Source organism: Garra rufa, chromosome 23, assembly GCF_049309525.1.
Source record: "Garra rufa chromosome 23, GarRuf1.0, whole genome shotgun sequence".
Classification (NCBI taxonomy): Eukaryota; Metazoa; Chordata; class Actinopteri; order Cypriniformes; family Cyprinidae; genus Garra; species Garra rufa.
The window spans coordinates 36,386,167-36,398,316 of NC_133383.1; the positions used below are offsets into that span (position 1 = coordinate 36,386,167).

The 12,150-nt window shown below is 37.3% G+C and overlaps 2 protein-coding genes across 3 annotated transcripts; one reads left to right on the top strand and one right to left on the bottom strand.

Annotated features, from left to right (window-relative positions):
• Positions 1-56: 56 nt before the first annotated feature.
• On the bottom strand, positions 57-4,277 carry mocs2 (molybdenum cofactor synthesis 2). Its single transcript, XM_073829085.1, has 3 exons — positions 2,207-4,277; positions 1,902-2,023; positions 57-194 (listed from the first exon to the last, which is right to left on the bottom strand). The coding sequence occupies exons 1-3, from the start codon at positions 2,216-2,218 to the stop codon at positions 68-70; spliced, it is 261 nt and encodes an 86-aa protein (XP_073685186.1). The 5' UTR covers positions 2,219-4,277; the 3' UTR covers positions 57-67.
• A 2,372-nt stretch (positions 4,278-6,649) lies between these two features.
• fstb (follistatin b) lies at positions 6,650-12,150 on the top strand. 2 transcript variants are annotated; one of them, XM_073829953.1, is made up of 6 exons: positions 6,650-6,882; positions 7,638-7,829; positions 7,983-8,201; positions 9,887-10,114; positions 10,388-10,618; positions 11,895-12,150. In XM_073829953.1, the coding sequence occupies exons 1-6, from the start codon at positions 6,798-6,800 to the stop codon at positions 11,975-11,977; spliced, it is 1,038 nt and encodes a 345-aa protein (XP_073686054.1). In that variant the 5' UTR covers positions 6,650-6,797; the 3' UTR covers positions 11,978-12,150. The 2 variants fall into 2 exon arrangements, with proteins under 2 accessions (XP_073686054.1, XP_073686055.1); XM_073829954.1 differs by having other exon boundaries at positions 9,890-10,114.

Here is a 12,150-nt window from a genome sequence, read left to right on the forward strand (position 1 = left end):
TTATTATAAAATACATAAAAATGAGATATTAGAGATATCAGATTGGAAGCCCACCTTGGTAATTTCTTTAGCCTCCACTAAGAGGCGGTATAACAGCCACCTCGTCCCCGTCTCTGAGGGTCAAAGGCTGCTGTCCCAGAGGAACGTACTCCTGACGCACGGCCAGAACCACCTGATCCCGTAACACAGAGAGTCTGCCAAACAGAACACACATCTTCTGAATGAAACAAGCCTATATGCAATAAACAGATGCTCTAGTCTAGAAACACCTAAATCATAGCCCAGGGGCCAAACAGCTTTGATTTGGGTTTTTATGGACCATTTCATATCACATATATAAATGTATTCATTTATTACATTTTAAAATACTTTTGCCTATGGCCATCAATCAAGCTTGATTTTTCATCCTTTGTATTTACAAATTTGTGCACCTCTGCTCTAGTATATTGGAAAATAACACAAGGTTGTAATTTGTGGATCATTTGTTATTCTTAGCGTTATATATATGCTTCAGAACATGCATAGCATGATACCTTTCACATAAAAAGACTTCAAATCTTGGCTAAGAATTAATACATTTGTTCTAATGTATAAAAAATTCACACTGCAAAAAATACTGCGTTATTATATAAAATAATCATCTTTTAATGACATGAATGTTACGGTTTTTAAAATATGCCATACACATTCTCTACATAACTACATAAAAATACATATTAAATAAAAAAGGTTCAAAAGGTTTTGAACAGTAAGATTTTTTATTTTTTAAAGAAGTCACTTTTGCTCACCAAGCCTGCATTTATTTGATTTAAAGTACAGCAAAAACATTAAAATGTTAATGTTACTATTTAAAATAACTGTTTTCTATTTAAATATACTTTAAAATGTAATTTATTCCTGTGATTTCAAAGCTGAATTTTTAACATCATTACTCCAGTCTACAGTGTCACATGATCCTTCAGAAATAATTCTAATATTCTAATATTATTATTGATATTACTATGTTTAAAACAGTTGCATATAATTTAAGGTTTCTTTGATGAGTAGAAAGATCAGAAAAACATTCATTTATCTGAAATAGAAATCTTTTGCAACATTATAAATGTCTTTATCATTACTTTTGATCAATTTAAAGCATCCTTGCTAAATAAAAGTATGCATGTCTAAAATTTCTTTAAAACGAAAGTATATTGACTCCAAGCTTTTGAATGGTATAGTGTATAATGTTACAAAAGCTTTTTATTTCAGATAAATGCTGATCTTTAAATCTTTTTAATTATCAAAAAATCTTGAAAAAAAAAATGTACTCGACTGTTTTGAATATTGATAATAATAAATGTTTCTTGAACAGCAAATCAGCATATTATAACGATTTCTGAAGGATCGTGTGACACTGAAAAGTAATGATGCTAAAAATTTAGCGTTGATCACAGGAATAAATTAGATTTTAAAATATATTCAAATAGTAAAAAAATATTTCAAGATTTTACTGTTTTTGCTGCACTTTGGATCAAATAAATGCAGATCTGGTGAGCAGAGAAAAACATTTGACTGGTAGTGTATTATAAAAAATACGTCTTAATAACAATTATTATTTATACTACTATAATTAGTATTTTTACGTTAAAATATTTATTACATGTAAAAAATATATATATACTTAATAATAACTACCACAATTATTGTTACTGCTGTCATTGATATTATTATCAGTGAAGTCTCCGACGAATAAACAAAGTCTCTGATTGGTGGACTGAGTGCCAATATAAACCACACCTGCTTGATTATTATGATTGGCGCTTTTTATAGTTTTATCGTGTTGATAAATCTAAATACACCAATTAATCTGAAAGTCCAACAAAAGTATTAAGGTAAGTTAGTTAAAATAATAACAAATTCACCTTGGATGTCTGGTCTCCAAATGCTGCCACAGCTGTAGAGATGATATGTTGGACGGAACCGTGATGTTCTCTGCTTTAAGTCCCGTTACTTCGGCACTTTTTGCGAAGTACAGAACTGACACCTGCTCAACGTATAGACATTTATTAGAACTATATGGTCAGTTTGTAACTGAAACTGTTACCAAAACATTCAAGTTCACAAAATCTAATGAATGAAGGACTACGTACAGTATGTCGTTCGCTTTGCCGGAGACTGATTAGAAAATGTAACGTTAAACATAAACAATTTTCAAAAGCAGACTTACCTCGGTATTCATGTATGTATATTCTCTGCACACAAGTAAACTTCAACCCATCACCAGTCACCGCGTGCTGTCGGTTTGTCTTCCTGAAAGCCGAAATCCAATTGGTTTTGCTTCAGGTCAGCTGACTCATGGCAAGGAAAGAGACACATGACGCTTTGTTTATTCCGGAACTCCATCAAGCTGTGACTGTTTAAAATTACGTGTTATAAATTCGCACTTCTTCTCTTATCTTAAGTCTTAATTGAGCTTTTATCACTGAAATAGCGGCATTTAATCGTTACTAAAATTACCTCAGCATTTCCACCCTTCACCAGCAGATGTCTCCACATTCACAATATCAACCGGAGCCATTCACCAGCCAACATAAGTTATGTCTCTAAATATAATATATAAAACGCTTTCTTCATGGTTACTATATTTAGAGACTCATGTAAAGCCTTATGCGCATATATAGGCTAACCATTATAGGTATCAGTATACAAGAAAAACCCTTAAAACAATAGATCAAACGCTCGTTTCGCCATTATTAAACAGCCGATGGCTGTTTTTGTTCAGTAAGACAATTCTGTGTGGCATTCGATCAATCCAGTGACATCTGCAACCACAGACCACAGCTGTGCAACGTATGTCCCCGTTTCACAGTCATTGTTATTAACAACGTGTGGTAGGAGACACTTGCGGAGTCCTGCATTTCTCCCAATTTTCCGACAGAGGGACAGCAGGACAACGGCGTCCGAGCCAGACATATCTGGCAAGCCGATTAACCATTTACTTCTTAAAACTGTTTTATGGCACGAGTAGGCTTACTACTTTGGTTTTTTTCTTACTAATAAACCAAATAATCTAATAAGTTTTGACAGGAAACGGAGGCTGTGAAGTAAAGAAGTAAAGTGTTTAATTGACTGAAATGTTGTTTAACAACCTACTGATTGTTCTGCTTATTAAATGTCTTTCAGTAGACAGTTACACCATAAAACAGTTTTGAAAATTGTGAGAATTATGTGATCTAGGATGTTTATACAGTGTGTGCAATTGTAAGGACAGTAAATCTATCCTTTACAGCCTTGTTTTCATCCATGTCAAATTCAATATGGCATCTAACCCAATTAAGGGCTTCAACTGGAATACATACTTAGTGCTATAGATATGTTTAGGTAGATGCCACATTTAACCACTCACGTTGACGCGCCCACCATCTTGGAACGGTCAGCGTGTCTTCACTCACTAAAAATCAATGATTTTTCCAAGATGCCACAACATTGTACAGCCGCTGGCCAATTACCAAAGAAGTTGGATAACTTTGTACAGGTGAGAATGTGTTGGTTTGTGTTTTTTATATGTATTAACTCAGTATCAGAGGTTTTTAAACTATGGTAACTTTTTAATGTGTTAGCAAACACCTTTGTCTTATTGCATTGTGTTAGTTTTGCAAAAATAAAATAAAATATTGAAGTCTGCATTGTGTTAGTTTAAAAAAAAATGTGTTGAAGTCTGTTTAGACATGCACATAACTACGGTTGCAGATGCACAGACAATTTGCTCTTGAGTGTTCAAAGACCAATTTTGACCGCTACAATCAGGGTTGCCAGGTTTGCATAACAAAACCAGCAATAGCTCAAAACTAGCCAAATCACATCCATAAGAAGCTAAATTGAGTTACGAGGGAAATTGGCTAGCAAAATCGCCCTAAACTCAAAAACCTTGGATGTCTGGTCTCCAAATGCTGCCACAGCTGTAGAGATGTTATGTTTGATGGAACCGTGATGTTCTCTGCTTTAAGTCCCGTTAATTCGACACTTTTTACAAAGTACAGAACCGACACCTGCTTAATGTGTAGATAATTATTAGAACAATATGGTCAGTTTGTGACTGAAATTGTTACCAAAACATTCAAGTTCACTGAATGTAATAAGTTAACGATTACGTATGTGATTCACTTTGTGTTTTCGCCTTGCAGGACTTTGACTGCTCCAATCAGGGTTGCCAGGTCTGTATAAGAAAACCAGCAATGGCTAAAAACTAGCCCAATCACGGCCAAAAATAGCCGAATGAAATAGGCTAGAAAAATCGTGCAAAAATTAATGCCGTTCTGAGTGGCAAACAACCTGCGGCAACAGCATAATATAGCTCAATTTTGTGTGAAAACTGCAGACTTGGCAACACTGGCAGATGCCATATAGTGACCAAAAGAAACATCTGTGTATATATATATATATATTTTTTTTTTTTTTTTACTAGACATAACTAGTAGTAATAACTTTTCAGTATTGTAAAAAAAAGTACATATTTGCATCATGAATGTACCACCATCTAAATTGCAAGGGCAAACATGATGAACTAAAAGCGCTTGTCTACTCTGCAAGTACGCAACGTCAGCAGCTTCACAGGGGTTTGTCGTGTCACTTTGCGTCACTAGTAGTGTAGACGGGGTGTAACGCAACACTCTTACGGCTTCCTTTTGAAGGTGAATTTGTGCTTTATTTACAGCTTTGACCCTGGGGAGGACCAAACAACTGTCTCAACTATAATTAGAATCACCGTATCCTTCAGTCTATTATTACCCATTAAAATTCACAGCAATAAAGAGACTTTAAAATATTAACGCTTATTGTTTCAGATGAAATGAATGGGAAAGTGTTTGGAATTATTAAAAGCAGAGGACTTAAGTAGTTCATACCACAGCACATATTGCCACAGACAGAGATGCTGTTGTCTCTATTCATATTGTCTGATTTGCTGTACAGTAGAGTATATACAGATTTAATGAAGAAACTGTTAGTTTATAGTAATCCAATAACTCATTATTGTTAGATAGGCCATAATATAACCAATGGGATGAATGGTGTGCTTTATATAAAAACTGACTATAACTTTTACTGTGTTTAGAGATTTAAGCAAAATTCCATTAACTTTATTTCATTTTAAAACATTTCATTTATGTATTTTTTCTTCATTTTGTAAATTTTGGTCTGGTCAGTTCCCAGTTCTTGCTGTATTAGCAAATATGCAGCTTTTGAATAAACAAAAATACATATATAAAAGTATTCTGTATTTCTTCTCTCTCTCACTCATATATGTAATTGATAACAGGGCTGAGTTTTATGCTTAGTGTTGCGCTGTTCTCAAGGTTTGGATACTACAAGGTATTTATTATAAAGATTTCAAAGTTGATGATATTTCTACAAATATCCAGTTTCTGTTCAAAATCATGGTAACACTAAACCAGCCAACACTAAACAATATATGATGATAAATATATACACACACACACACACACACACACACACACACACGTTTATATATGTTATATATATGTTTAATAAAGATTTCAATGTCGATATTTCTACAAATATCCAGTTTCTTTTCAAAATCATGTTAACAGGGTTGACTATTTTAGATGGTACCAACCAAAAACAAAATACAATATTTATATATACACACACACACACACACACACACACACACACACACACACACACACACACACACACACACACACACACACACACACACACACATAAACAAATATATGTGTTTATATATGTTATATATGTTTTACTAGACATTTTTTATTAAAAAGATATAATTTTTTGTATATATATCCTCTTTTGTAAGTCGCTTTGGATAAAAGCGTCTGCTAAATGTCTAAATGTAAATTTCAGGTAGGGCATCAGCCCTGTTACCTTGTAATTTCCACTTCTCTGTATAAAAATGCAAAAAAATAATTTAAAAGTAAACCATAACAACAGCTCTTATCCTCATTAACTTTTTTCATCACCTTACATTGTATTATGATTTTTGGCTGGTACGATCTAAAATAGTCAACCCTGTTACCATGATTTTGAACAGTAAACTGGATATTTGCAGAAATATCACATTACAGTCTTTATTACAGACACTTTATAGTGTCAAGCCTCGAGACCAGTGCAATATTAAGCATAAAACTCAACCCTGTTATTCTAAGCATGTCTCTATTCCAACATAAATTGGAAATACATTTTATTTAGCCTCGACCGGAAAATCACAAATTATTAGCATTTAAAGACATTTGAAGTCTCTAGAAATGTTTACAATCCGACAACAATCAAAGGTTATCACATTAAAATATACTACTATTTATTCTGCAATTTTGCAGAACTGATTTCTGCTTCATAAAGTTCAAGCTCAAAGTTTGGCATATGTTGAAAGGAAAAAAATATTTATGTCAAATAACTGTTTTACTATAACAATCAGCCTTCTTTCCACATTAAACACAAACAGACCCCAAATCACTTTTCTGCTGTTAATCAACTCTTTGAAATCCCCCCACCCCACCCCCCAAATCATAATGTTGCTCTTGAGGAGAGAAAGTTTCTAGACGTCCAAATGTCACCTGATAAATTTCGGTGGGCAAACTATTACAATGCTCTCCCCACCCCCCTATGAAGTATGAAGACCGCCCACCACAGGCATCCAACTCGAGACCCCATATAGATTTAAAAAGCGAGACGGATTCCGTGTGTATGACAGTCACTGAGTGCGAAGCATCGGGAGAACATCTGTCCGTCTGTAGTCCGTCTGTCTCCAACGCGCGTCTCCACTTTTTCTGAGGATGCTACAGTTACCGCAGCTCCGCCAGGGCGTGATCGCGCTTCTCATATGGTTCGCGCACTTGATGGAACAGCAGAAAGTACAAGGTAAAGTGACATTTATCCTTCGACTGCAGTCTGAAAGTCTGAATGAGAGACATTATGCAGTGTTTAAGCTATTCATGCATTGATCTGGACTTGAGCAGCTTGAACGGCGCGGCTGCGCGCTAGAGCGTGCGTAAAAGCTAAGAAAAAATGATGTGAACTTGTTTTCAAGACACCTATAAGCATTTAAAGTAGGTGTTCATTGGAAAGCCACTTCCTGACTGATCTCGAAATGATTCATATTTTCAGACGTTATGTGCAATAGGAAGTGTGGTATTTGAATTATTTATGATGTTTATAATGGCATTATGTCTAAACGGTTGAGCATGTTGCCGTGCAATGCACAAAAACGCTTGCACAACCACAATATAGTGTTTCTTAAGAGTTTGAGTGGATTCAGATGACAGAAAGACTCTTTGAACAGTTGGAATTCAAACCCTGGGTTCTTTTAAAATACCGTTAAAATCATTTTCAAATGTTTGTTTGATCTTTTACCTGAACCCAGCCAAACCTGCAGTTATTTTATAGTCATAATGTAGCTTGGCACTGAAATGTAACTAACCAGATATTAAATACAAAAGGTAGGAATTTAAGACAACTAAGATAAAACAATTCAACATGTCCTCCTTAATGTCTGAGGTAGTTATGGCCCTGCTTGGCACTAATTGGTTTCAATTAGCTACATTCAATTACATGCCTGGTATGAGTGATAAATGAGCAGAACAGTATTCAGCACATAATAAAGTGACTCTTTCCAGCTGGCAACTGCTGGCTTCAGCAGGGGAAAAACGGGAGATGCCAGGTTCTGTACATGTCTGGGATGAGTCGGGAAGACTGTTGTAGAAGTGGTCGCCTGGGCACGGCGTGGACCGAGGAGGATGTACCCAATAACACGCTCTTCCGGTGGCTGATCTTCAATGGCGGTGCACCGAACTGTATACCTTGTAAAGGTACCACTTAAGATTGAACGTTTTAAATCGAATTGTTAGCCTATGAAGATTTCAGACAGGACATGTTAGGAATGTATGAGTAGGGTATTGATTATATGAAGAGTCCAGCAGTGATATGTCAATTAATCATGACCTTCTTTACTGATTCTACAGAGACTTGTGATAATGTGGACTGTGGTCCTGGAAAGCGGTGCAAAATGAACAAACGGAATAAGCCCCGCTGCGTATGTGCCCCAGACTGCTCCAATGTCACCTTTAAAGGGCCTGTCTGTGGCTCCGATGGGAAAACGTACCGGAACGAGTGTGCCCTCCTTAGGGCCAAGTGCAAAAGACATCCTGACCTGACTGCACAGTACCAAGGAAAATGTAAAAGTACGGTCACTCAGCGTAATTGCTCACTAATTATTTTCCAAAGATAAAATGTCTTTGCAATCCTAAATATTTAAAAATAATAACCTGCTCTGGCTTTGAAAGAACTTTTTGTTCCAGTGACATCTTCTAGGCTGTGCAATCTATTGGACAGATCTTTAACAAACTTGCGTTTTAATTTACATTTGGTTATGTAACACATTTTTCATGATCCACTCAATTCCTAATGGATATAGAAAATTAGGTCCCGACCTAATTTTTTTCCTGCTGAATATCTGTTTAAGCTGCTCTGCCTCTGAAACAACTTTTTTTTCTGGTGACATCATGCGGGCCACGCGATCTCATTGGATCATGTAGGAATTGTTTTAGCAAACTTGCATTCTGTTATGTAACACCCACTTTTTATGACTCAATCATTTACCCAAATCTGCATTAAAAGTAACTGAAGAAACATGCATAACTCCATGTCTTCTTAAAAGGATAGTTCAACAAAAAAATTTAAAACTTACCCTCATGTTGTTCTTGGTTCATCTTCAGAACACAAATGAAAGAAGTTCACTTCCAGAACAAAAATGTACAGATAATGTACTCACCCCCTTGTCATCCAAGATGTTCATGTCTTTCTTTCTTCAGTCGAAAAGAAATTATGTTTTTTGAGGAAAACATTTCAGGATTTCTCTCCATATAATAGACTTCTATGGTGCCCACAAGTTTGAACTTCCAAAATGCGGTTTAAATGCAGCTTCAAAGGGCTCTAAACGATCCCAGCTAAGGAAGGGTCTTATCTAGCGAAAAAAATTGGTTTTTGACAATTTATATACTTTTTAAACTCAAATGCTCGTCTTGTCTAGCTCTGTGTAATCCAGTAAGGGTAATACAGTTAGGGTATGTTGAAAAAGTCCCATCTCATTTTCTTACATCACTTTTACCTTTTTTTTGTAAAGGCTTCTTTGCATGTTTACTTTGTAAACACTGAGTCGGTGCGTCTGCCGCAATGTAGGATGATTTTGAAGTTGGAAGAGAGAATGAGATTTTTCGACATACCCTAACTGTCTTGACCCAGAATACACAGAGTTCATGAAGAGCTTGACAAGACGAGTATTTGAGGTTAAAAAATATATAAATTGTAATTTTTTTAAGAAAATAATCAATCGTTTCACTAGATAAGACCCTTCTTCCTTGGCTGGGATTGTTTAGAGCGCTTTAAAGCTGCATTTAAACTACATTTTGGAAGTTCAAACTCGGGGGCACCATAGAAGTCCACTATATGGAGAGAAACATAATTTCTTTATGACTGCAGAAAAAAAGGCATGAACATCTTGGATGACAAGGGGGTGAGTAATGTATCTGTAAATTTTTTTCCTTTAAGATATTTTTGATGAAATCTTTTTTGACCCTGCATAGACAGCAATGCATCTACGTTCAAGGCCCATGTCACATGGACTTTTTTAACAATATCCTTACTACCTTTCTGAGTCTTGAACATGTTAGTTGTGTTGCTGTCTATGCAGGGTCAGAAAGCGCTCGCATTTCATCAAAAATCTCTCAATTTGTGTTCTGAAGATGAACGAATGTCAAAAAATCAAAACCCTTTTACAGACTGACAAAACCCAAAGCTCTCATGTAACCAGGTGTAAAAGGTTGTTAACGACAGAAGCTGCCAGCATTGATGGATGATTATTTTCCAGCAGAGTCGTGCCATGACGTGCGCTGTCCTGGAAGCTCGACGTGTGTACTGGACCAGACCAACAACGCTTACTGCGTGACCTGCAACCGGCTTTGCCCTGAGGGGACCTCAACGGATCAGTACCTGTGCGGGAATGACGGGATCGTGTACGCCAGCGCCTGCCACATCCGAAGGGCCACGTGCATCATGGGCCGGTCCATTGGAGTCGCCTACGAGGGGAAATGCATAGGTGAGAATCAGACAAAAATCTTGCGCTTGCACAATCCCCTCTTAGACATGTGGTTCTCATTACTCTGTTTTCTGTTGCAATAACACATTCATGTTTCACATGGGTAGCTTTGACTGTTGCTGCTTTTCTGCGTTATTTAATACCTCCTCAAACCACACAGAGTGAAACAAGACTAAAATTAACAGCCGAGAGGGGGCTTGAGAAAAGTGGTTTTACATCAAACTAAATCATACCAGTTCTCATTTTCTTTGTCTGCTCCAATGTCGTCCTCAGACGCCAGGTCCTGCGAAGACATCAACTGCCGGGAGGGACGAAAGTGTCTGTGGGACAAGCGGACGGGACGGGGACGCTGCGTGGTATGCGAAGACACCTGTCCCGAGAGCCGTCCTGGCGACAGCGTCTGCGCCAGCGACAACGCCACCTACCCGAGCGAGTGCGCCATGAGGCAGGCCGCGTGCTCTTTGGGTCTCGTCCTGGAAGTCAAACACTCGGGATCCTGCAACTGTAAGTAGAGGATGTTAAACCTGGCCGCACCCATGTCCCATATTCCCACCCCCTGCCGAAAACACCCCTCTTTCTTGTCCCTCCCATCACCCCCACAAGGAACAAACAAGGACTCTCGGAGAGAAAGCGAGCGTGTTTTTGCCCTTGCATCGCAAAGACTTACAGTAACTCATTGGCGATGAGACGTTAGAAATGTCCGGGACAGTGTCCCCTGCTCATCTATTGATGAGGCGTTAAGCCAAAATCTTTGAGGTCAAGCCTGGAAGGATTTCTGGATTTCTGAACATGCTGCTCCTCCGATTTGGTTACACTGTGACTGACGGTGTCTTGTGGAAAGCACATAGGGACGTAAACTCACTTAGCGTGCTCTGTTTATGAAACATCTTGTTGTTTTTGCCTACGGCAGGCTGACCGGCTCTGTGATGACCATGATACAGATGTTACGGACAAAGAAAAGCAAACCTGGTGCCATTGTGGTGCAAAAAGTGACCCTGGAAATATAAAATACGGGGACGGAAAGTTTTTTAAAATGTGTATTTTAATATATAGATATATTTCTAACTCATATTTTAATTGCAGTTTTTGAAACGGTCAGTATGCTGTGCTTTTATATGCCCAGAGAGACTTCATTTCAGACCCCTAACATCATCTATGTTTATTAATAAAGGGAAACTCTATTTTTTCACAGTCGGTTTGTTATGTCCATTTTGCGCAATGAGAATTTTTCTTTTTTTAACAAAAAACATATCCCTCTAAAAGTCAAGGACGTTTTTTCATGCTTCTAGAGAATATCACTTCTTTCGTTTTGACCGTATAATGGCTAAAATGTGGGACGTAACAAATCTCATGTGGGAAAAATGTGATTTAATGTTTAGTAGGAACTTGTTTAGATGGTTCAGTGATCAGTTAGACCATCTGTTAATGCCTTAAATTAGAACCACCCTTCAGCAGCCCCAGTCTGTGTGTGGTATTGACAAATCATCCTCCAAAAAGCGATATTTTTGTTTATAAGAAGGGATTACGTAGTGTCTCTTACACTTATTTTATACAAAGTACAAGAAATCGTCTCCGCTAATAAAAGACAGAGGTGAGGCGGCGTTTCGCAGAGCAAATCACTCCCACTCTCTCCTTCCTCTCTTAGCTGTGATCCCACAACCTTGTGTGAATTGCAAAGCATCACTTAGAGATGCTTTGGGAGAAAGATGCAGTTTAAGACTCTGTGCCTGAATGCTGTTGTGTTTTACACTAATGCGACAGCTGATGTATTCCTCCGTAGCGCTCTCCGAAGAGATGGATGAAGAGGAGGACGATGAAGATTACACGGATTACAGCCATGTATCTCTTTTACTGACTGGATAAACCACCGTCGACAGCAGGACTCCATTTAAGCGCAGAGTCGTGTTCATATTGTACATACGTGTACTATTTATTTTCCACAGGCACGTGGAAGATGCTTATTGTTCTAGATGTTTATTTATACATTTTTATCTTTATTTATACATTTATAGTCTGAATAAATGATCTCTTTCATC